General features: G+C 41.8%; 1 protein-coding gene across 2 annotated transcripts in view; it reads right to left on the reverse strand.

The window, feature by feature from the left end:
* The window catches only part of AKAP11 (A-kinase anchoring protein 11), a 98,959-nt gene that overhangs the window by 51,125 nt on the left and 20,327 nt on the right, over positions 1–27,507 (reverse strand). For both annotated transcript variants that reach the window (XM_040341304.1, XM_040341303.1), the window contains exons 2-5: positions 17,913–18,013; positions 15,216–15,326; positions 8,136–8,183; positions 2,679–2,813 (exon numbers count right to left, since the gene is read on the reverse strand). In XM_040341304.1, the coding sequence (XP_040197238.1) occupies positions 2,679–2,813; positions 8,136–8,183; positions 15,216–15,326; positions 17,913–17,975 (357 nt within the window). In that variant the 5' untranslated portion in view covers positions 17,976–18,013. The remainder of the gene's footprint in view (positions 1–2,678; positions 2,814–8,135; positions 8,184–15,215; positions 15,327–17,912; positions 18,014–27,507) is intronic.

Raw genomic sequence — 27,507 nt, forward strand, 5'->3', positions numbered from 1 at the left:
ACATATTATATGAAATGTGATGTACAATTTTGTAATTATTGCTCTATATTTTGTATCCAGTATGCTCATCCCATGTAGCTATGGATACATTTTTAACAAGACAAGTTTGTTTTTCTACTGTACATACAGTATACATACATAGAATGTACAAAAGTACTACATACGATGTGCAAGGTTCTACAAACAATGTAAAGGGCTCTACATGCATTTAAAAACTCAATCTACAATCCATCTCTCAAGCAGCCATCTTGCAATTTGTCAATGTTACCTGCTTGTTCACACCATGTCGATTGAGATGTATTTTTCTGCACACCGCTGCACATTTGTGTGATCAGGGAATATATCAAACAAATGTGCTCAGTGGACATGGCATGGGAAAAAAAAAAAAAGTATTCAAATCTGTGCTAAAACCGTTTTATTGAGTGGCGCAATTCTGAAAGCCACTACAGAACAAAAATTAAATTCTGTTCCTCAACATTCTAAGCAAAGGGCCAAGTTCACTGTCCTTCAGACTTTAAGGCTGCATTCACACCTGAGCGTAGCATTTTGCAGCGTTTTTTACCGCGATTTGCAGCGACAAAACGCAGCGTTTTTTACCGCGATTTTGTACAGGTCTAGGGTCACAAATGTAAAACGCCCAAACGCCCAAATTCGAGCGACAAAAAAGGGTCCAGAACTTGTTTGGGCTTCAGGCGTTCGGCGTCAGGCGTTTTGTAGTGGAGATGTGAACCATCTCCATAGAGAATAATGTATTTTTTCCCCTCTAGCGTTTTGGGGAGTCGCACTTCATGCGACAAAACGCTCAGGTGTGAATGCAGCCTAAGGGGGGCCAGACTGTGGTCAGTGGGAGTAGGAAATGCACAGTGTCAGTAGGAGGAAACAACGCCTCCAGCTTGGTGGTCAGTGGGACTATAAAAAAAAAAGTAAAACATTACCCGTGATCCAAAGGAAGAAATCGTACCTTCGCCTTCAAATTAATTTGATAAATAGTGCCCCGTTGTAGGTGTCAATGGGAGGAATAGTTTCCCACTGCTAGTGTCATGAAAGGAATGTTGACAAATCATTGGTGTTAGACCCCTTTCACACTGAGGAGTTTTTCAGGCGGTACAGCACTAAAAATAGCGCTGCTATACCGCCTGAAAAACTCCTGCCCAGCAACCTGGCAGGAGAAAAAAAAATCTCCTGCTAGCAGCATCTTTGGAGCGGTGAGAGGAGCGGTATTTATACCGCTCCTTCCCATTTAAAACAATGGGAAACCTCTGCAGAGGCGCATTGCGGGCGGTATTAACCCTTTATCGCCCGCTAGCAGGGATTAATACCGCACCGATAGCGGCCGAATCCCACGGCAAATCCGACGGTATAGAGCCGCTATTTTTAGCGGCGCTATACCGCAACCGCGGCTCCCGCCCCAGTGTGAAAGGGGCCTTATTGGGAGGAACAGTGCCTCGTATCAGTGGGAGGAATAATGCCCAGAGGGCCAGATATGAGCAATCATTCATCCCTCAGGCCACAGTTTCGATACCGCTGCCTTAATGAATCCTGAACCAGCCTTAGGCCCCAATCATAGCTGTGCACTTTAAAATTGATTTTAAAAGGTTGCTATTTAAAAAAAAAAAAAAAAGCTGTACTTATCTGCTCTGTGCAGTGATTTTGCACAGAGCAGCACTGAGCCTCTTTTTTTTGGGTCCTCTGCCAGTGGTCCTGGCTCCTCCCTCCCTACTTTGTGCCCACGATAGCAAGCCTCTGCTATGAGGGCTCCAGAGCCATGCTCCTGTGAGAAGGCTCAGCCCACTCCTCGTTCTTTCCTCATTGGCTCAATGGTTGTGATCTACAGCAGCAGTGTGAGCCAATGAGAGAGACCCGAGACAGCCACTTCTCTCTTGCACATCGCTGGATCTAGATGGGGCTCAGGTAAGTGTAAAGGGGGTGGGGGTGAAGCTGCCCACACAAGGTTTTTTACCTTAATATATAGAATGTATTAAAAAAAGGTAAAAACTTTCTGCCTTAGGAAGCACTTTAAAGGAGTTGTAAAGGAAAAAACAAAATTGCCTAAAAATAATGTCTGCAAGGTAGACAGACAGAATAGTGTAATGATTCTGTTAAAACAAGTAAATACCTATTAAATTCCTTCATCTATATCACCTTCGGCGTTCTAGTTTCTGTTCTCTCATTCACTTCCTGGTTTGCAAGGCTCGTTCATGTAAGAACTACATTTGCCAGTATGCATTGCGGCACGCCCAGTAATTCACACCTCCTTGAAGTCTCTAACACGTAGAGAGCGTCCTGCCGCACAGATGTAGTTCCCAGGAGGGGGCGAGAACGTCACTGACCAAAGCGGCGTATGGCGCGTTAAAAAAAAGTTCTGCATGCTGCATCTTTGATAAACTTCCATTAAAATGCGGATTCTATAAAGCTCAACGGTAGAGTGTCTAAAATGCAACGCAATGACAAACACACTGCAGAAGTGAACCACCCATAAGTCTTTCTTTTGTACTGCATAGATTATGCAAGTCTGAGGCACAGAATTAGCACAGAGACAAATGATACATGGAAAGAACCGAGACAAATGATACATAGCATCACTAGTGCAAGATTGATAAATCCCCTGTACACCGAGTATGCCTTTCATTGTCAAACAGAACACTGACCAAATGTACCACCTCATTCAAATTACACACCTGTGTTACTTGCGCTGTACTAGGTTTTGCATTCACTTTTCCATTGTTCATGAAAATAACTTCATTCTCATTTAAATTACACAGATGGGGAGATTGTATCAATTCCGGGACATCCACGTAAAGTGCCGTTACACCCTATGAAATAAATATTTTTTATAAAATTTTAATGAATATATATATTAGTTTACAAGAGATAAAAGTAGACATTTTGCAGGATTTCTCAAAACGTATGAAATAAAAATAAGAAAGTAAAAGATAAAAGCAAATACAAACAAATGTGTACAATGATTGTTCAGTTAATTGTAGAAGACATTTTTTTTTTTTTACTCATGCCCATTCAATTAATGTACAAATTACAGATTAAGAGACATAGAACAGTTGCAGAATAAGACTTAGGACAAAGGACATTTCTCACCTCCTCCACTACCACTCTTTTCCAAACCTATCCATGTTTTTTTCCCCACTTATTACCAAAAATGGGGACGAGGGAGTGACACACGTCAGGTTATTCTTGTCATCTCAGATTCCATATGTGTGGTCAGTCTATGTGGAAATTGCCAGGCCTTACCAAAAACACAATTGTGTTTTATACTTAAAAAGTGTAGCATATGAAGTTACCAAGAAAAACACACAACACAAGACAGAATTTTAAACATGTGTTTGCTATTAAACTGCCAACAAGTTGCGGACCATTAAGCCCCTTACACCCTTCACCACCACCCAAGATCCATGTACTGAAGGCTTTGTCCAATATCAAAGACCAAGCTCAGATGTCGTAAGTGAATCACAATTCTGCCAAAGTGCAATATATCAGCTGCTACTAGGAAAATCTCCAAGCTGATACACCGAGATGATCATAACAGCTCAAAACACAGACTGGCATAAAAACTATTCTGTAGAAAAAAGCATGGGGAAGCTGGGTTACAAAACTTCCATTAGGAATGCTTTATTTACTGTAAATAAAGTAAAGTGATCTAAAGTATATATACCTCCTCTGTTGCAGTGGATTTGCACAGAGAAGCCTGAATCATCCTCTTCTCGGGTCCCTCTTTGCTTCTCCTGGCCCCTCCCTCCTGTTCAGTGCCCCCACAGCAAGCAGTTTGCTATGGGGGCACCCAAGCCGAGGCACAGCTCTGTGTGTCCATTCAGACACAGAGCCCCAACCCAGCCACACCCTCTCTCCCCTGACTTATTGACAGCAACAGGAGCCAAGGGCCAATCAGAAACAAGCAAATATCGGACGGCTGAGACATTTATAGACATCACTGGACCTCAGGTGGCTTTTTATCTTAATGCACAGAATGCATTAAGATTGAAAAAAAAAAAAAAACACACACACTTTTGCCTTTACAACTCCTTTAAGTGCAAGGTATTTTTTAAAAACTGAAACATCAGTTTTGGTTGCAATGGTTTTTAAACAGAATTTGTTGCAATTCAGGGTGGAGTAGTTTGGGATAATACACAAAGTTTAAAAAAAGCCCCCTTGACGAAGTCCCCCCCCGACATAATGCGTAGGGCGGAGCCTTTTGCCCAATCTATGTTCCAGAGCGTAGTCTCTTGTATCCTAAATAGCAGCAGCAGCAGCACAATCCATCAGTGTTTGGAGCCGCTGGCATGAGACAAACGGTGCAGTAAGCCATGGAGTAAGTCTGGGACAATGGACGACGGTTCTTCCTTTATGCATGTTTAGTTTAATATAATAAAAGCTTTTGAAGTGTTCACAAACAGAAAACACTATCTGCTTTTTTTTTTTTACTCCTGGGGATAGGAAATTTTGAACAGCCTGACATCTTGGCTAATCCCGGTTGCTTAAAGGGGAACACATGTACCTGACCTTTAATTTTAAGGGTCCAAAGTGAAAGGTAAGTGGCCATTGTGGTTGTAGGTGGTGAAACATCACGGATTAAGGTGGTGTCCCATCTTTTAATAAAAAATGCATGTTTTGACCCGCAAACTTTAAAGGGTCCATATTTTAAAGGTGATCGGCAATTCTGTGGGCCTTGATGGTGGTTTTCACTTGATGCACATGGTGAATTGGACTTTGAAGAAATGTACCAGAAGATTTGTCACTATTTTCATCCAAGCCATTTTTATTATGGAGAACGTTTTATTGAAATATAAAATATAGATTTTTTATATTATATACTGTATTTATCAGCGTATAACACGCACTTTTTTTCCCTGAAAATCGGGGACAAAGCAGGGGTGCGTGTTATACGCCGATAGCGCGACTCGGAGGGGAACGAGTGCCGCCGGAATTCACTGAGCCGTCATCTTCCCTTTACTCGGCTTTGACGTCGCACACACAGTCCTGCCTCCACCACCGGCATTGGACCAGTGTTCTGTCAATCACAAAAGCTGGTCCAATGCTGATGGCGGAGGCGGGACTGTGTATGTGACTGCAGACGCCGAGTGAACAGGAGAGGACGGCTGTACGAGATGACGGGCGGCTGCATGAGATGGTGAGTCTGCAAATGGGCATCAGGCTGCAGAGGGACACTGACCATTATTTTTCTTCCAAGTGGTTTATTTTTTTAAATCCTGAAATTTCTCTCTTAAATTGGGGTGCGTGTTATACGCCGATAAATACGGTATATATAAAAAATACACACACATATACACACACAGGCCTCTGACTTCCTGTTTTACTCCGTTTGTAAGGAAGAGGAAATCTACCCCTAGTAAGGGAAACTCTCTCCTGTAAGAGTGAATATGGGAAAAAGGTGTCTCCACTGATGCTTTATCACCAATCCTTGTTTCCTTAATAACCCCAAATTTTCTAAATCCAATTGTCATTGGGACAGAAAGTAAGGTGAAATCTTCTAAACAGGGGCACAGAAAGCAAAACAAATGTTACAGGGGTGATAACCCTTCCCTATGATATCCAAAACGCTTAGAAATAGATTTTTTGGCTGGAGCCACACTTATATACACACACACACACACACACACACACACACACACACACACACACATATAATCTAATTTTAACTCGCAAAGAGTGAGTACACCCCTCACATTTTTGTAAAAATTGTATTCTATCTTTTCATGTGACAACACTGAAGAAATGACACTTTGCTACAATGTAGTAGTAGTGAATGTACAGCTTGTATAACAGTGTAAATTTGCTGTCCCCTCAAAATAACTCAACACAGCCATTAATGTCTAAACCGCTGGTAGCCAAAGGGAGTACACCCCTAAGTGAAAATGTCCAAAGTGTCAATATTTTGTGTGGCCACCATTGTTTTCCAGCACTGCCTTAAACCTCTTGGGCATGGAGTTAAACAAAGCTTCACAGGTTGCCACTTGAGTCCTCTTCCACTCCTCCATGACGAGCTATTGGATGTTGGAGACCTTGCGCTCGTCCACCTTCTGTTTGAGAAAGCCCCACAGATGCGCAATAGAGTTTAGGTCTGGAGACATGCTTGGTCAGTCAATCACCTTTACCCTCAGCTTCTTTAGCAAAGCAGTGGTCGTCTTGGAGGTGTGTTTGAGGTCGTTATGTTGGAATAATGCCCTGCCGCCCAGTCTCTGAAGGGAGGGGATCATGCTCTGCTTCAGTATCTCACAGTACATGTTGGCATTCATGGTTCTCTCAATGAACTGTTGTTCCCCAGTGCCGGCAGCCCCAGACCATGACACTCCCACCACCATGCTTGACTGTAGGCAAGACACACTTGTCTTTGCACTCCTCACCTAGTTGTCGCCACATACGCTTGACACCATCTGAACCAAATAGGTTTATCTTGGTCTCATCAGACCACAGGACATGGTTCCAGTAATCCATGTCCTTAGTCTGCTTGTCTTCAGCAAACGTACTTTCTGCGTACTTTCTTGTGCATCATCTTTAGAAGAGGCTTCCTTCTGGGATGACAGCCATGCAGACCAATTTGATGCAGTGTGTGGTGTATGGTCTGAGCACTGACAGGCTGACCCCCCACACCTTCAACTTCTGCATCAATGCTGGCAACACTCATACATCATTTTACCAAAGACAATCTCTGGATATGATGCTGAGCATGTGCACTCAACCTCTTTGGTTGACCATGGCAAGGCCTGTTCTGAGTGGAACTTGTCCTGGGAAATTGCTGTATGGTCTTGACCACTGTGCTGGAGCACAGTATCAGGGTCTTAGCAATCTTCTTATAGCCTATGCCATCTTTATGTTGAGCAACAATTATTTTTTTCAGATCCTCAGAGATTTCTTTGCCATGAGGTGCCATGTTGAACTTCCAGTGACCAGAATGAAATAGTGAGAGCGATAACACCAAAATTTACCACACCTGCTCCCCATTCACACCCGAAACCTTGTAACACTAAACGAGTCACATGACACTGGGGAGGGAAAATGTCGAATTGGGCCCAATTTGGATATTTTCACTTAGGGGTGTACTCACTTTTGTTGCCAGTGGTTTAGACATTAATGGCTGTGTGTGGAGTTATTTTGAGAGGACAGGAAGTTTACACTGTTATACAAGCTGTGAGGGTTGTACTCACATTTGTGAGACACTGTACACACACTATTAGCTAGATTCACTAAGATTGCCGCAACTTTGCGGCGGCGTAGCTTAAGGAATTTAAGCTACGCCGCCGTAAGTTAGCGAGGCAAGTACATGATTCACAATGTACTTGCCTGCTAAGTTACGGTGGCGTAGCCTAAAGCGGCGGGCGTAAGGGCGCCTAATTCAAATGTGTTTGAGGGGGGCGTGTTTTATGTTAATGGGGCTTGACCTTACGTTTTTTACGTGTTTTTCGAACTGTGCCTGCGCCGGGCGCCTACATTTCCCAGTGTGCATTGCAGCTAAGTACGCCGCACGGGCCTATTGATTTCGACGTGGACGTAAACTACGTAAATCCCTATTCGGGGACGACTTACGCAAACAACGTAAAAATTTCGAATTTCGAAGCGGGAACGGCGGCCATACTTTAACATTGGCTACGCCACCTAGGGGGCATCTTTAACTTTAGGCGGCCTATCTCTTACGTAAACGGCGTAAATGTACTGCGTTGGCCGGGCGTACGTTCGTGAATTGGCGTATCTACCGATTTGCATATTCTACGCCGACCACAATGGAAGCGCCACCTAGCGGCCAGCTGAAATATTGCAATCTAAGATAGGACGGCGCAAGCCGTCGTATCTTAGATAGGTTTAAGCGTATCTCTGTTTGAGAATACACTTAAACCTAGGTCGGCGTAGATTCTGAGTTACGCCGACTTAATTCTTTCTGAATATATATATATATATATATATATATATATATATATATATATATATATATAATCTCTATCTATCTATCTATCCACACACCAAAATGACTAAGAATTTGATGCGATGATCAATATGTTTTTTTGACAGTAATGTTCACCCATTCATGTACATTGTGAACGTGGCACTATTCGAATATTTAAAAAAGCAACAGATTACATGATTACATGATTAAACCCAACATTTAGTACCTGAATGTTTCTTATTCCGTGCTCAGTAGAAAGCCCAAGAAATGTAATCTGCAAAAGAATATATAAATAAAATTACTTTAAATAGGACAATTTCTGTTTTACGGGCCAAATGTTGCAGCCACTATTATTGTTAAATGCATTCTCACAAAAAATAAAATTATATATATATATATATATATATATATATATATATATATATATATATACATATACACACATATACACACACATACACATACATACATACACACACAATTTATTTTATTTTTTTATAAAAAAAGGAGTTTCTGGTGTTAAATACTTGAGGTGGCCATAAAGTTACCACAACAAGATGTGATCATTACGAGCTGAAAGTTTGAATTCGCTGCTAGAGAAAATAAGCACAGAGAACCTCTGAAGTCATCAGCCCTGAAATGTTATGAATAACCACATAGCGATAGACCTCATAGAATAGACCACATAGCGAAAAAAAAATAAGTTCTATACTAAAAATCATATTTTATAGTATATTTGACATACTGGTTTTCTCAAAGCAGTTGATGAACCTAGGAAATTACAGCTGGTGATGGACATTTGGCTTTATAATATTTACTACAATATGTGCAGTGCTTTTAAAGTTGCCTGTTGGTCCTTAAAGAGACACTCAAAAAACACTTTTCAGGCTGCATATGTAAATACTGTGAAATGTTTACAATAAGCACTTACCGACGGTGCCCTTGCATTCATTTCATTATGCTCTTTACCCTCTGAATTAAAATGGAAATGGCCACATAAGGGAGAATAATGTTAGGATTGTAATTATATATATATATATATATATATATATATATATATATATATATATATATATATATATATATATATATATATATATATATATATATATATATATATATATATATATATATATATATATATATATATATATATATATATATATATATTACCACTTTAAGGACGCGGCGGCGGGCTTCCCAGCCTACTCCTTAACAATAAGCAATTCAATCCTTCTGAAAATTTGGAATTCGTTAGAGAAAAAAAAAAAAATTAAACACATTTGGGCTGGTTATACTGGGGTTAATTCTAAATTCAGCTTGTTCAATTAAAGAGGAGTTCCAGCCTTTTACGGTTTATTAAAAGTCAGCAGCTACACAAAAAAAAAAAAGTGTAGCTGCTGACTTTTAATAAACAGACACTTACCTGTCCCACGGTCCAGTGACGCAGCCACCCTCCCCCCCTCTATTCATAGTGTGGGCAGCTGGCAGTGACAGCTTTCGGCTTCACGGCCGAGCACTCACTGCGCATGCGCGAGTCGCGCTGTGCTCTATAAGTGGACAGGCGATCTCCTGGGACCTGTCACATGTCCCAGGAGATCGCCTAAAGGGAGGGGCCGCCTAAGGCGAGAGGAGTCGCCGCCTAGGCGATCCCTGTGTGGAAGTAGGAAGTGGGACAGGAAGTCCCACTCCTACCGAAGCCCCCACTCCCCCCCAAAAAAATTACATGCCAAAAAGGAGCGCTTAAAGCGGAAGTTCCACTTTTGGGTGGAACGCCGCTTTAAGCTTTGGGGAAAAAAATGTAAAACAACCAGAAGCGGATTGGTTTTCTATGCAGTTGCACCAGATTTAGCATTTTTCAGTTTCAGTAAATCAACCCCTCTCTATCATAAATATCTGGAAATAGTTTGGTATGATACCCTATGTGGCAGGTAGTAATGGGCAGCACCATGTTTATCACTTTTCTTATTCAGGTGAAGCAAGTTTAGAGCTCCATCTAGAGGTACAATAAAAAAACACTGCAGTTTGTCATTTTATTTTTTTAAATGTAATAAATATTATAAACATGTATGCCAAACGAAAAACATTTTTTTTTTTACTAGATTTGGATAGAATGGGGAAGGATTAAAACAAACGTTGAATTTTTACTGCGATCCATCTCTCCATTAGAGGATTTTTCCCTCACTTTTTGTGTCAGCGAAACAAAAGTGAGGGAAAATATGCAAAGGGTGATATCCAGAAGGAACCTCCACCAAATAGCAGGAATGGCCTCTCACCTTACAACTTCGACCTGCAATAGGTCACAAAGCATAATCAGAGAACCACCTGTTCTCAGAGGACAGCAAGCAATGCAGCAGTAGAACCACGATATCAGTCAGACTCAGGATCAGGACATGGCAATCAGGGCATAAAAAACAAAGGAGAGGAAATCTAGTGCTCTCTGAAGCCAAAATACATTTATTTAAGAATAAAAAGCGAATACACTCACTGTATAAGCACTCTCAAACGAGTGCAGCGAAACAGCATAAAACATCCATAAGAGCATGGGTTTCAGTCTAGGTCGGCGACCGCGGTTGACGTCACATGTGGCCCCTTCCCCTCGTACGACGTTATGTCCCTATGAGCGGGACTTCATCAGCGTGGGGTGAAAAAAGGCAGCATGCAAACGTCCCGCTGTCTAGGTATAAGAAGCCTGTGGCTGCCATGACACACCCACTAGTAATCAAGCCCTCCCATCATTTCTAATTAGACAACAAAGACTGTCAGCAAAGGAAGGCACAAACTGCACCATGATGGAAAAAAGTGACAGATTCGATCATAATGGGAAAAAGGAAACACATTCGATCGGAATACTATCAAAGGGCAGACTCCTAAATACCAAAAGTTATATATATGCAATAAGGATAGAAATCCTCAAATGCAAAAAAAGACCCCTTTAAAAATAAATCTTACATAAAAAATATATATGACGTCAGCCACGATCGCACACCCAAATTACATAAAATACATCAAAAACACATATGTAAATCCTTATATATTAACCCATTAAGGTCTCGAAAAGGAACACTACGTGTAACAGATAGATACTGGACATAAATGTTAAGAATATTAAAAATAAAAATATTAATATTACAATATATATATATATATATATATATATATATATATATATATATATATATATATATATATATATATATATATATATATATATATATATTGTAATATTAATATTTTTATTTTTATTTTTAATATTCTTAACATTTATGTCCAGTATCTATCTGTTACACGTAGTGTTCCTTTTCGAGACCTTAATGGGTTAATATATAAGGATTTACATATGTGTTTTTGATGTATTTTATGTAATTTGGGTGTGCGATCGTGGCTGACGTCATATATATTTTTTATGTAAGATTTCTTTTTAAAGGGGTCTTTTTTTGCCTTTGAGGATTTCTATCCTTATTGCATATACAGTGATGAAAATAAGTATTTGAACACCCTGCTATTTTGCAAGTTCTCCCACTTGGAAATCATGGAGGGGTCTGAAATTGTTATCGTAGGTGCATGTCCACTGTGAGAGACATAATAAAAAAAAAAAATCCAGAAATCACAATGTATGATTTTTTTAACTATTTATTTGTATGATACAGCTGCAAATAAGTATTTGAACACCTGAGAAAATCAATGTTAATATTTGGTACAGTAGCCTTTGTTTGCAATTACAGAGGTCAAACGTTTCTTGTAGTTTTTCACCAGGTTTGCACACACTGGAGGAGGGATTTTGGCCCACTCCTCCACACAGATCTTCTCTAGATCAGTCAGGTTTCTGGGCTGTCGCTGAGAAACACGGAGTTTGAGCTCCCTCCAAAGATTCTCTATTGGGTTTAGGTCTGGAGACTGGCTAGGCCACGCCAGAACCTTGATATGCTTCTTACAGAGCCACTCCTTGGTTATCCTGGCTGTGTGCTTCGGGTCATTGTCATGTTGGAAGACCCAGCCTCGACCCATCTTCAAAGCTCTAACTGAGGGAAGGAGGTTGTTGCCCAAAATCTCGCAATACATGGCCCCGGTCATCCTCTCCTTAATACAGTGCAGTCGCCCTGTCCCATGTGCAGAAAAACACCCCCAAAGCATGATGCTACCACCCCCATGCTTCACAGTAGGGATGGTGTTCTTGGGATGGTACTCATCATTCTTCTTCCTCCAAACACGGTTAGTGGAATTATGACCAAAAAGTTCTATTTTGGTCTCATCTGACCACATGACTTTCTCCCATGACTCCTCTGGATCATCCAAATGGTCATTGGCAAACTTAAGACGGGCCTTGACATGTGCTGGTTTAAGCAGGGGAACCTTCCGTGCCATGCATGATTTCAAACCATGACGTCTTAGTGTATTACCAACAGTAACCTTGGAAACGGTGGTCCCAGCTCTTTTCAGGTCATTGACCAGCTCCTCCCGTGTAGTCCTGGGCTGATTTCTCACCTTTCTTAGGATCATTGAGACCCCACGAGGTGAGATTTTGCATGGAGCCCCAGTCCGAGGGAGATTGACAGTCATGATTAGCTTCTTCCATTTTCTAATGATTGCTCCAACAGTGGACCTTTTTTCACCAAGCTGCTTGGCAATTTCCCCGTAGCCCTTTCCAGCCTTGTGGAGGTGTACAATTTTGTCTCTAGTGTCTTTGGACAGCTCTTTGGTCTTGGCCATGTTAGTAGTTGGATTCTTACTGATTGTATGGGGTGGACAGGTGTCTTTATGCAGCTAATGACCTCAAACAGGTGCATCTAATTTAGGATAATAAATGGAGTGGAGGTGGACATTTTAAAGGCAGACTAACAGGTCTTTGAGGGTCAGAATTCTAGCTGATAGACAGGTGTTCAAATAATTATTTGCAGCTGTATCATACAAATAAATAAATAGTTAAAAAATCATAAATTGTGATTTCTGGAATTTTTTTTTTTTGATTATGTCTCTCACAGTGGACATGCACCTACGATGACAATTTCAGACCCCTCCATGATTTCCAAGTGGGAGAACTTGCAAAATAGCAGGGTGTTCAAATACTTATTTTCCTCACTGTATATAACTTTTAGTATTTAGGAGTCTGCCCTTTGATAGTATTCCGATCGAATGTGTTTCCTTTTTCCCATTATGATCGAATCTGTCACTTTTTTCCATCATGGTGCAGTTTGTGCCTTCCTTTGCTGACAGTCTTTGTTGTCTAATTAGAAATGATGGGAGGGCTTGATTACTAGTGGGTGTGTCATGGCAGCCACAGGCTTCTTATACCTAGACAGCGGGACGTTTGCATGCTGCCTTTTTTCACCCCACGCTGATGAAGTCCCGCTCATAGGGACGTAACGTCGTACGAGGGGAAGGAGCCACATGTGACGTCAACCGCGGTCGCCGACCTAGACTGAAACCCTCGTTTGAGAGTGCTTATACAGTGAGTGTATTCGCTTTTTATTCTTAAATAAATGTATTTTGGCTTCAGAGAGCACTAGATTTCCTCTCCTTTGTTTTTTATGCCCTGATTGCCATGTCCTGATCCTGAGTCTGACTGATATCGTGGTTCTACTGCTGCATTGCTTGCTGTCCTCTGAGAACAGGTGGTTCTCTGATTATGCTTTGTGACCTATTGCAGGTCGAAGTTGTAAGGTGAGAGGCCATTCCTGCTATTTGGTGGAGGTTCCTTCTGGATATCACCCTTTGGATTTTTGCACTATTTTATTCCGTTTTGGATCATCTTTTTGCACTTGAGCACTTTATATGGACTCTATTATATAATTTTTAATTATATATCATATATCATATGTTTTAACTTTCTGTATGTATAGTTTAAAATTGTTTGTTTTGCGCTGCACTATTATTATGGTTATGTTAGCAGGACAGGAACTGAAGGGAAATCTGTCTAACTGAAGTCCTGGAGAGCTATTAAATAAAAAAAAAAAATTGACTGGACATACAACAGACAATGGCAGCAGACAGTGTTGTACTGAAGGTCCATGTGAGTCTTCAAATCACTTCCTGTGCAAAAGTGCTGCCATATTTGACACGCAGTCTCTAAACTGGCTATATAGCCTCTCGCATGCCCCATGTTCAGCAACATACATGATCTCAGAGCCTCACACACTTATCAACTTGCTGCAACATCACCCACACTTACTTTTGCATTTGACACCCACCATACACACACCACACAGTTGCCACCACTGAAAAGTGTACCTCTGCACTCATGCACACTTCCTGCAAATGTAGTGTTCATCATACTGCCCCAATATGCACCACTTTTGTACCCAGTCCCAGGATCCACACAAATCGCCAGTGCACTGACTGATGCAAGCATTTTCGCTTGCCACCACAGCACCCATGCAAACTTCTGCACTTGCAGCTATGATCAAGCACCTATCACTGCAAAATGCTTTCGGGCGGGGCACCCCCCCTGCATGGACGTGCACTTCTGCACCCCCTCCATGGATGTGCACTCCGCCCCCACCCCCCCTGCACGCACACACGCTTCTTCATTCCTCAACCCCCCCCCGCGCCAGTGTGCACTTCTGGACTCCACGCCACTTGGCCCTCCTCATCCTTCTAAACTCATTGTCACTTCACAGACAGGCTCTCTGCATGCACAATTTTTCTATATTCATCCCAGGTAACAGAAAGCACACTTTTGCTGTTCTCTATGTAAATGGAGCTACATGTAACCACATTTTTTTGTTTTTGTTGTGATTGGAGGTTGGGTTTTTGAAAATAAACTAAAAGTTAGGTTTTGATACCAGTTTAGATGTAAATACTTAAACCTCCTTTAAATGTTGCTTAGGCATCCGCCAAGCTTAGACAATAGTATTACCGGTTAGCAAGCAGTATGCCAAGAATAAACTTCCTCCAATGTCTTAGTTGAAAAGTTCACACCATTTACAAGGTATACAAGTTAAACAATGTAATGGCCTGGAGCCTTTAACTGTGTAAAACCTCAATTTTCAAAGCAGCAGATTTCCCATATTATCAGAATGAACAAAGAAGAAAAAACAGTCCATAAAAAACAAGCAGCTCAGGATGCTAATACAGATTACATTCACTGTAGTAGCAATTGAGCAAAAAGCCGGTATCAAACCGTCAGAACACCTATGAATAAAATGTGCTTCTCACAGAAGAAGAAGTTTACATTATTTGATTCACATGGCTCACAAGCTGACAAAGCCTTTGGATCTCTGTAGTAATGCTATGTACTTTGCAGTGTTATGGTAACACTATGTAAAAATTAGAAAGAACTGAACTGTTAGCAGTGGAAAAAACTGACCTCAATGAAATCCTCCTTGTTGCCACTCTTCAGACAGTCTGTGATAGAACACAGCTCCTTCCTACTTTGAAGTACAGATTTCATAGCACTCAGCAGCCCCTCGCTGATATTCTGGAAAATAAAAAGCTGAAGTTAAACTAACCACACAGACAGCTGAAAATCATCAGATTATTCTTCAGAAAAGCTACGCTAATTTGCTTTAAAGCAGAACAAGCATGGAAAGTTCGCCTAAAAATAAATGCACATACTTTTGCAGGAAAACAAAAGATGCATTTTAATTGCACCCACAATCAGTGGATCAGGGGTGCAGTTTCATGCTGTCGTTTCTTTCTCCAGTTCCCTGTCCATACCGCTGTACAGGCCTTTTGAGCTGGAGGAAGTGTCAGTCGACGACGAGTGCGGTGATAACGGCAGTTGTATTCTGTTGAGAACTACAAGCCTGCGGCAGATGGGACTTGTAGTTCATTCATTTACAGAGCTCTGCGAGTGAATGAGATGGCCGTGAGCCTTCCTCACCTCCTGCATATTCCTATTGAGCCAGTAAGGTTGCTCCATACTGCATGAGGTGCTCAACCTGTGGCCCTCCAGCTGTTGCAGAACTACAAGTCCCATGAGGCATTGCAAGCCGCTGACAGTTACAAGTATGACACTAAAACACAGAGGCATGATGGGAAATGTAGTTCCACAACACCTGGAGGGCCACAGGTTGACAACCCATGCTCCATAGTGATGAACCAATTGGAATGTGCAGGGCTTAGTGGCTGAAACTACTCATGTATGAATTGTGCCTGTAAGAACAGTCTCGGTTTTGAGTGTGCAAGTGTACTCTAGATGCCTGCACTTTATACCGGCAGCAGTTTCCCATTTTTGTGTTGATGACAGGGTCTCTTTAAATTAGGCAATGCAAGGCCTGATATGTTAGGCCCCTTTTACACTTGTGCGACTGCAAAGTCGCACGACAAGTCATACCCCATGATTTTCAATGAGTACCATTCATAGCTGCGCAATTTTAAGTCGCACTGACTTCCAAAGTAGTCTGTGTACTATTTTGGTCCCACTTTAATGTCAGCCGAGGTACATAGACCCCAAGTTTACACAGGCATTCCCTGAAATCGTGGCAAAACTGTGTGACTTTCAAGTCACGTCAGTGTGAAAGGGGCCTTAGGGCTTGTTCACATGTGTTGATTATAAAGAATAAAGCGATGCTCATTAATGAGCCGCACACAGAAGCAAATGGTGTTGCCACACGGCTGCTCAGTACAACCAGGAAGTGGTGGGAGTTGTTCTGTCCTAGTTCTCCAATTCCCAGTGCATTCTGGGATACTGGAACCTCCACTGTCTCTCCTCAAATGCTAACATTTTATAACTGCTTCACTAACACACCAAAATGCGGTAGGTGTTGTTAAAGCAGAGTTCCAGCCTGGGAAAGACACAAATAAAAAAATTTAAGTCAGCAGCTACAGATACTGTAGCTTCTGACATTATAAAAGTACAGTGAGCCCACAAATAAGCGGAGCTTCTCCTTTTGGGTGGAGCTCCACTTTAAGGTGTGGATACAGAGCATCACCATTGAAAAATGGAAGCAGATGACAAGTGTCAATGCATCATGAAAGCGACATGTCACTTAATTTTTAACACACCACAACACAAACGCTACTGCTCCCTTTGTGACCAGCACTGTGTAATACCATTGTAATATTCACGGTAGGCATGAAGGGTGGTTATGAAGCTTTAAAAATGCCAAATTCATGCTGCATAAACACGTGGTATTGACAGACATTTGAACAAGCCATTCGTTTGTTGCATGGAAGACCCGTGTCGTGCATTTTTTTTTTTTTTTGCCCATAAACACCAGATATGGACATTATACTTAATTGTTATTGACATCGAATATAGACACTATTTCCATTAGATAAAACGGAGAACAAATGATTCAGATACTACTCTGCTGAGTAGTTCTTTAACCACTTGCCTACCAGGCCAATTCTGACATTTCTCTCCTACGTGTAAAAATCATCATTTTTTTGCTAGAAAAATAACACAGAACCCCCAAAAATTATATGTTTTTTCAGCAGAGACCCTGGAGAACAAAATGGCAGTCATTGCAACTTTTTATCATCTCGCACTGTACTTGCGCAGCAATTTTTTTAATGCGTTTTTTTTTTTGGTACTTTCGTAAAAATCCCCATAGGTGACGCTTTAAACGTTTTTTCTAGCTCCAACGTTCACAACAATCGTCGTTTACATATGTGGGAGTGACTTACATATCCGTTCACTTCTGCGAGCGAGCACATGGGGACAGGGGCAATTTTTTTACTATTATATTTATAGTTTGATGCTTTCCAGACACAGCCCGATTCCCTCTATGAGGGGGGGAGGAGAGGGAAATTGGATGGAAACGGACCGCTCAATACGATCAACAGACGAGGAACAGATCCCCCATCCGTCCGTTTTTAGAGGATAAGATTCGATCAGATCAGTGGATGTCAAAGGACACATGTCCGTTGATATCTGCCGCTCCATAGAGGGCAATGGATGGTCCGATCAGGTCCACTTAAAAACTGACAGGCAGATCCGATTGATCCACTCATGCAAAAGGGGCATACGCGTCCGTTACGACACCTCAAATTAGACCAAAAAAACCCCACAACAAAACATGGTCTAGTGCAGGACATACAATGCCACATAAAAGCTTACTTCTTTTTTCACTGTTACTTTAGGCTTCATTTGGCCAACCTGGCTTCTCGTACAGGTGTCCATATTTGGTGCAATATGGAAAGAAGTCCACTAGGGCATATCTGTGGGGAAAGAAAGTACACAACTGAGTTCCACCAGCCACCTCCACATATTGAAAAGCTATACAATTGCATGCATATACTTACACACTATTGATCATACTGCGAACAAAAGAAAAGACACAAATACAATCTAGAACAGCGATTCTCAATAAGGGTTCAAATGTGAGTTTAGGGACCTTAGAGTGTAAACTCCTTGAGGGCAGGGACTGATGCGACTGTGCAATATATACGTAAATAGCTGTGTAAATTGTCAGTGCTATATAAAATACCAGCAATAAAATTATAAATAAAAGGGTTCAATTGAAACCTGGGACTCCTCCAGAAGTTTCTAGGGGTTCCTTTAGCACTGATGGTTTGAGCCTGTCCCATCCTGACCACCAATGTTGGAGGATATTTTCCCATGGATTTATGCATTGGGGCACTTCTCCCACTGATGTCCCTAATCTCAAGTGTAAGGAGTCCTTTCTCCCACTGACCACCAATGTAAGGGTTCCCTTCTTCACTGAGCACCAATGTAAGAGAGCCCATCTCCCATTGACCACCAGCATAAGAGGCCATTCTCCGTCTGATCACCAAACTAAGATGCCCATCTTTCTCTTGCCCCCAATGTAAGCAAGCCCTTTTCCCACAGACTGGACACTTCTCCACCTGACCACCAATGTAGTGGGCCATTCTCCCTCTGACCACCAATCTAAGGTGTCCTACTCTGAATGACCACCAAATTTTAGCAGGCCCTTCTCCCACTGACCACCAATGTAAGCAGGCCCTTACCACACTGACCACCAATGTAAGGGGCCCTTTCTGATCACCAATTTAAGGGACCCCTTTCTCCCACTAATTACTATTATAAATGAACACTACAATGTTCATGTTCTGCATTTCATTTCTGCCTATTATGTTCCCCCATTTAATAATTATTGATCATGAAAATATTTTTCTCCGTATAGATGAGAGTGCACAACAAAAAAAAAAATCGACTGTAATAATTTCAAAGGTTCCTCCATGGCCAAAAGGATGAGAAAGGCTGATCTAGAGATTTTGGTGTGCCAGTAAACTAACCTGGACAATAACACTCAACCTTTCTGGAGAAAAATGTTGCAGATATGGAAATACACAAATAACTTCTTAGAGAGGTTGGAAATAAATAGAAAAATAAATAAAAAATAAATGTACCAAGCTGAGGCACCAGATTTTACCACAAAAAAACTGGGGAAACATATTGACTCGAGTATAAGCCTAGGGTGGGAAAATGCAGCAGCTACTGAATAAACAATGCCTATCTGCAGCCGTACATTTCATTAGTAAAACAGCATGTGTCTGCCGCTGTATAATCCAGTCTGTCCGGCCTTTCATTGTAAGAAAACCCTGCCTCCTCCTCGTCCGTCCGTGATAGAGGAACACCGATACGATGCTGGGAAACTGTATCAGTGTTCCGCCTATCACAGACGAGGAGGCGGCGGGGCTGTCTTACAATGGACAGCCGAACAGACTGGATTACACAGCGGCAGACACACGCGGTTTTACTATATATAAAGGTACGGCTGCATATGGATTACACAGCGGGAGACACATGCTGTTTTACTGCCGACTCGAGTATAAGCCGAGGCGGTAGTTTTTTTAGCCTAAGAAAAAAACGTATACTCGAGTTTATACGGTATAAAAATATATATAAAATAAATATAATATAATATAATATCTCACTATAAACCTTTAGATCTTTGTTTATATCTTGCTCTACCACTTTTGCATGCCCATTCAAATAAAAATCTGTTTTACATATACCTGTGGCTTCCCACTTAATTCTTGCTTTGCAATGTGCTTTATATTTTAGGAAATCAGAAGAAACATGGCATCCTAGATATCACTCTTACATATACCGTATTTGCCAGCGTAGAAGACGACCTTTTATGCTTAAAAGCCGCGCCTCCTCCTCGTGCTGTTCCGCGATAGGCTCAGTGACCCGCCTATCACGGACGTCGTCTCGTCCTCAGCCTCGGACGAGAGGACGTCCGTGATAGGCGGAACACTGAACACAGGCTCTGCTGGGAAACTGAGTGTTCCGCCTATCATGGAACAGGACAAGGAGGCGCGGCTTTTAAAAAAATGGACGCCCGCAGTCTCACTCACTCTGCCAGGCAAAAACAGAATGAAGATCGGCGAATTGAGGCGAGGCAATGGCACAGTGAGGCGAGGCAATGGCACAGTGAGGCGAGGCAATGGCACAGTGAGGCGAGGCAATGGCACAGTGAAGGGTCGTCTTATACGGTGAGTATATCCCAAAACCAACATTTTAGCTGGAAAATTAGGGGGTCGTCTTAATACGCCGGCAAATACGGTAGTACACCTGTTAACATCTAAACAAGTTAGAGCTGCCAGAATTTTTAAATTGGCAGCCCACCACTGCAGTGAATTGATTGCTGCCATTACAGAAACAAAATTGTGATAAGTGGATAAGCTCTAAAGCCTAGTACACACTATGAGAAAACTGGATAGGAAAATTCTGCTTTCGATGCAATTATTTGATAATCTGAACGTTAGTACACAGCTTTCGTCACAAATTTTCCAAAGGGACAAACACGAAAATTAATCGGACAATGCCAGATGGTAAGATTTAATCCGTACAGTTTTCATCCAAAAATACAAATCAGATATTATAGCATCTTTGAATTTTTTTCTGTCTTTAGTAACCTATTTGTATTCGATACGGAGACTAGCATGCAAATGGGTGGGGGGGGGACACACGATCATTCATCCCATAATCTCAATGTGTGTACTAGGCTTTGCTGACTATGTTAGGAAAAAAAAAAAGATTAGGAAAAGTTAGCACATATAGCATACAAACAATAGATGACACATGTGGAAAAGGGATGGGCACACAAGAGGACTTTAAAAGAGCCTTTAGATCTGAGACTGTCCAATAGTTAATAGGTAAAATTGTACTGTACCTAGAAATAAGTGAATTTATAAGCGGTTTGGCTATGGTGGTCTATGAGGGCCCTACGATCAAAAAAGGCTGCAAAGCATTTCCGATATGGCAGTTATTTTACATGCTCAGCAAGACCTTTACTCATCTTTGATCAGTGGAAAGGAAATGTTTACAAGAGTACAGGAAACTACTAAACCCACTTCACTTTTGTGAGTACATGACAAATATTCACAACTTCCATTTCCTTCAGTAAATCAATCCACTTAAAGACTTAGCAAGATAGGACAGTGATAACTTGCACATTTCTCAGCATTGCTAAGACAGCTTTACAGTCACCAAACAACCAATTTAACTTTGAAGCATTTCAATCCTTGACCTTAAAATGTTATACTGCTTTAAAAAATACATTGTGACTAAAACCACAGACACATTTGTATGAACAAATTAACAATCGTCACCATTGATGAAGACGAGAAGAAAACTGGTCAGGGAGGCTGAATAGAGGCCTATAGCAACATTAAAGGAGCCGCAGGAATGGCTGGCAAGTACTGGCTGTGTGGTACATGTGACCACATTCTCCCATAACCTTCATATGGCAAGACAAAAAAAGTTTTTCTTCATAAGAAAAAGGCATCCAAGCCCAGCTAAATTTTTCAAAAACACATTAGAAAAAGTCTCCCAAAAGCATGCGTTATGATCTGATGAAACCAAGGTTGAACTTTTGGCGCAAAAACACTGCACATCACCAAAAGAACACCATACCCACAGTGAAGCATGGTGGTGGCAGCATCATGCTTTGGGGCTGTTTTTCTTCAGCTGGAACAGGGGCCTTAGTCAAGGTAGAGGGAATTATGAACAGCTCCAAATACCAGTCAATATTTGCATAAAACCTTTAGGCTTTTTAGAAAGCTAAACATGATGAGGAACTTCCATTTTTGTGTGGACCTCCGCTTTAAGAAAGGCCTGAATTCTTTCCTTAACCACTTCCATACAGGGCACGTATACACCTTCCCGCCCAAGCCAATTTTCAGCTTTCAGCACTGTCGCACTTTGAATGGCAATTGCGCGGTCACGCTACACTGTACCCAATCAAAATTGGCGTCCTTTTTTCCCCACAAATAGAGCTTTCTTTTGGTGGTATTTGATCACCTCTGCGATTTTTTTTTTTTGCGCAACAACGAAAAAAAGACTGAAAATTTTGAAAAAAAATATGTTTTTATTTTTTTCTGTTAAATTTTTTGTAAATAAGTACGTTTTCTCTTTCAATGGGCACTGATATGGCGGCACTGATGGGCACGATGAGATGGCACTGATGGACATCGATGAGGTAGTACTGACGGGCACAGATGAGGTGGCACTGATTGGCGGCGCTTGTATGCGGCACTGATGGGCACACATAGGCGGCACTGATGGGCACACATAGGCGGCACTGATGGGCACACATAGGCGGCACAGATGGGCACTCATCGGCGGCCCAGATGGGCACTCATCGGCGGCCCAGATGGGCACTCATCGGCGGCACAGATGGGCACTCATCGGCGGCACAGATGGGCACTCATCGGCGGCACAGATGGGCACTCATCGGCGGCACAGATGGGTGGCACTGATGGCTACTTATGGGTGGCACAGATGGGCACTGATAGGTGGGCACTGGGCATGGATGGGCACTGTGGGGTGGCACTGATGGACACTGTAGGATGGCACTGATGGACACTGGGGCGGCATTGATTAACCTATGTTGCCAGTCAGTGCCCATTTGTGGGCACTGAGTGGCATCTTTTTTTTTTTTAATGCTTTTTTTTTTTTACAGCCTTTTTTTTTTTCTTTTTTTTTGATCTGCCCTTTTTTTTTTACAGCTTTTTTTTTTTTTTTTAGCCTTTTTTTGGGGGATTTGCCCTTCCCTGGTGGTCCAGGGTGGGCTTCCCTGGTGGTCCATGTGGCGATCCGAGGGGGGGCTGCGCTGATAAACAATCAGCGCGAACCCCCCCTGTCAGGAGAGCAGCCGTTCGGCTCTCCTCTGCTCGCGTCTGTCAGACGCGAGTGAGGAAGAGCCGTCAACGGCTCTTCCTGTTTACATCATGATCAGCCGTGATTCGACACGGCTGATCCCGTGGTAAAGAGTCTCCGTGAGAGACTCTTTACCGAGATCGGTGTTGCGGGGTGTCAGATTGACACCCCGCAACAACGATCACCGCGATGCGCGCCCCCGGGGGCGCGCAGCGGCTCAGAATCCTGAGGACATCATATGACGTCCGGTCAGGATTCTACAACCACTTTGCCGCCGTCAATCTGTCATTGGCGGGCAGCAAGTGGTTAATGTACATAATATAACTGGGTACTAACATTTATAGGTAAAGTTGATCTGGGAAAAATACGATTGCCTATCGGGGGATCAGGAAGGAATTTTTTTCCCCTGCTGTAGCAAATTGGGTCATGCTCTGTAGGTATATGGGATTGTATGATATTATATACAGTAAAACCTTGGTTTGAGTGTAACTTAGTTTGAGAGTGTTTTGCAAGACAGGCAAAATTTTAACATACATTTTGGACTTGATATACAAGCAGCGTCATGTCACCACCGGGTCTAAAAGAGAGGAGAGGTGGCTCCAAGTGTAGCAATATGGTTACATTTAATGAAGGTACAACATTTAGCAACATATTGCTACACTTAGGGGCGCCTCTCTTCTCTTTTATACTCTGTATCTCCTGCTGGATTTTGCTTCTAATCCCCTTGTGGATGGAAATTTTATGGTTACACAACCCATCACATTGCTATAATCTATATGGACTAGAAACTGAAGGACCTACGTACGAATAAATGGTTGTTGGACGAATCATTTGAGTTTCCATTATTCCTTATGGGGAAATTCGCTTTGATATACAAGTGCTTGGATTACAAGCCTGTTTCCGGAAAGAAATAATGCTCGCATTCCAAGGAGATAGATAGATCTATCTATCTATCTATCTATCTATCTATCTATCTATCTATCTATCTATCTATCTATCTATCTATCTATCTATCTATATCTATATATACACACACACATATATGTGTGTGTGTGTGTGTGTGTGTGTGTGTGTGTGTGTGTGTGTGTGTGTGTGTATATGTATGTATGTATGTATGTATGTATGTATGTATGTATGTATGTATGTATGTATGTATGTATGTATGTATGTATGTATGTATATACACACACATACAGTAATTTTTTTTTTTTTTTTATGGTTGAACTCGGTGGACTGGTGTCTTTTTTCAACCTAACTATGTAATAAGTATGCCATCTAAAGTGCATCCTGCGTTTCGCCACAGTTTCAAAATTAAAATCAACTAGGTGTGAATGGAGCCTTCATCATACCAACCCACAACAACCAGTGACATCCCAACTTGCACGTTTCCCTTTTTTCTATTGTTGTAAAGAGATTGCAACCCCCTTTTTTAATGAAAACTAATACATTAAACCCACTCTCATCCTTTCTAAACTACTGCCATAGTGCTGATCTATAAGGATATCGATGCCTCCCACATGTATCCTCACCTGTCAAATGTCTCCCCTCTGTCTGTTCTAAGAACTAAAAAACTGCAGATTCTGTGGGTGGATCTGTTGTCTGGAGCTCGGTGGGTGGAGTCGTGTTGTCAGTAGACTCCCCGCTCACCTCTACACTCCACTTACACTAAATTCTGCTATGATCAGTAACATCCAGTCAAAATCCAGAAAAGTAACCACATGACTTCAGAAAAGGAGTGGGGGTGGGAATTAAAAAATAATGCCTGTCTAAGGCTAGTGCATGAGATATGTAAATAACCTTTCAAAACACAGCAAGCGTGAAGAACGGACAAAAGTTTTCTCCCGTTTGTCCATTTATTTCACTGAAAAAAGAAAAGAGGATTGCTCAGGGGTGGATTAACTCTTTGTGGCAAGACTGGGCACAGATGATAGGAAATCTTATACTCTACATTGTGACCACAAAGAATAAATTAAAAAAATGTGGGTTTGCATCCACTTTAAAAAAGGTAAAGAACCTTCAGGGCTAGTTTACACTTGCTTCAAAACAAGGCTTCGGACAGGCTTTGTAAAAAATCCCTGAACGCTAGTCAAAGCTCCTGTCACTAAATAAAATGGTTAGCTTACAGTCCCGTTTACACCTTACATTTGCTTTGCTTCTGCTTCAAAATGATATCCCATGTCACGTTAGTGGTGCCTCAAAGCGTCTTCAAAGCCTCCATAGAACTCTGACAAAGCTTGCTTGAAGCACCTGTGGCTTTTGGAGAGGCTTTAATGTAGCTTTAATTTGTTTTGGCGAAAATGCAGGTATGAGATATCCACGAACACAGGGCATCCGTCGAGCTTCAAAAGAGCATCACGGAAGCTGGTGTGCTCGTCCCCGTTGCTGGAAAGACTGGGTACAGGTAAGTAAAAGGGGGGCTCTGGGGGCTGCTGCATCACAGAAGAATTTTCACCTTATAGCATAGAATGTATTAAGGTGAAAAACCCTGAGGGTTTACAACCCCTTTAAATCCGACTAGTGGCGAAGAGGCACTACAGATATTTTAGTAAGGCCTTTTAACCTACTATGCCTCCGTTATATCACTGATAAAATACAAGCTGTTATAGGTGTCCATGTCTGTGTGTTACAATGTAACTAGGCATTGCTCATAAAATGTCCAAATACAAATAATGTGGGCACCGGCCAATTTTCTAAATGATGGCACATTTCAGAACTGTTCAATGACTAACCAGTGAATGGACTGCCTCCAACATTCTAGGCCGAAAGCCATCTGCTCAGATATTGAACCGGAATGAAAGAATCACACAATGGCTGGACTGGCACAAGAGTGACTTTATTATAGTCTTCTACACAATATAAGAGGAAGTGTCAGCAACACTTACATTTGGCTATTGTGGAGGATCATAAATCATGCAATTCTGGCCATCTGTAACCAAGAATGAGAAGCATATAGCCAGACCAATGTACATAGTATTTCTAGGACATTTAGGCCCGTGTCTACAGAATTTTTAGGGTCAGTGGGCCTGTGGAAGTATTTTGTCTTAGTATGGGTTTACAACCCCAGACATAGCTAAAGGAAGGGGATGGTCAGCACTGAGGATGACATCCAAAATAGTATTTCTTTATTAAATGCATGTACAAAGCTGTATCCTGGAGGCACAGCTTTATGCATGTGTGGGTTTGTGCAAGTAGCAGTGTAGACCTACATGCAGCCATTTATTACTATGGGAGGCTTTATCCAGCAACCGTGTATCCTGCTTCAATATACCAGGGCGTGACAAATTTGCTTGAAATCTAGGAGCCAGCTAAAAAAGTTAGGAGCCAGGAACCCCCCAACCCATCCCCCCCCAGTCCCCCCACCCGTCCCGCCGAGCTTGTGCACAGAAGCGCACGCATACGTGAGTAGCGCCCGCATATGTAAGCAGTGAGGTATCGCCGCGATTGGTAGGGCGAGAGTAATAATTCTAGCCCTAGATCTCCTCTAATTCAAAACATGCAACCTGTAGAATTTTGTAAACGTTGCCTATGGAGATTTTAAAGGGTAAAAGTTTGTCGCCATTCCACGGGCGGATGCAATTTTGAAGCGTGACATGTTGGGTATCAATTTACTCGGTGTAACATCTTTCACAATATAAAAAAATTAATTAAATGGGGATAACTTTACTGGTGTCTTATTTTAAATTTAAAAAAAGTGTATTTTTTCCCAAAAAAGTTTGCTTGCAAGACCGCTGCGCAAATACGGTTTGATGGAAAGTATTGCAACGACCGCCATTTTATTCTCTAGGGTCTTAGAATAAAAAAGATATATAATGTTTGGGGGTTCTAATTAGAGGGAAGGAGATGGCAGTGAAACCGGACAGGGGAAGGTCCATTAGCATTGCTGGTTGTCTTGTCATACCAACGGCCACCACAAGATGGCACCAGATCACAGAAGGAAGCATAGGCCTGCAGAAGGCCACAAAGCCGCGGCCTCAATTACGTGCTGGCGCGGTGGGGGACCCACGGAGACACAGAATACCCCAGCTGTGCCGCCCCAGGCGCCAGGTCACTAATTCTAGTCGCAATTGCGACCTGGCGCCCGTAGATTTGTCGAACCCTGCATTATACAGCCTCATGTACCCATGCAAAACACGTTAAGACTAGAGTATATACCCATATACAGAGATGGATTTGTCCACAAATGTCTCTATCCGAAAACATTTAAACAGACAGCAAACAAACTCTCAAAAAACATCAGTAGGAAAAAGAAAAAAAAAAGTGCAAGGCTCCATCTCCAAGCTTTGGCTATATGAAGATTTTTTTTTTATATAATCTTACAAACTGATACAAAAAATCATAAACCGATATAAGTGGAGGTTACAAGTGATTATTCATACAGTAAAACCTTTGTTTGAGAGCGTTTTGCAAGACAAGCAACATTTTTAAATCAAATTTGACTTGATATACAAGTGATTTCTTGATACAAGAGTAGCGTCATGTCACAACTGAGTATAGAAGAGAGGCACCTCCAAGAGTAACAATACAGTTACATTTAGTGAAGGCACAACATTTAGAAACTCAC

This window comes from Rana temporaria, chromosome 2, assembly GCF_905171775.1.
Source record: "Rana temporaria chromosome 2, aRanTem1.1, whole genome shotgun sequence".
NCBI lineage: Eukaryota > Metazoa > Chordata > Amphibia > Anura > Ranidae > Rana > Rana temporaria.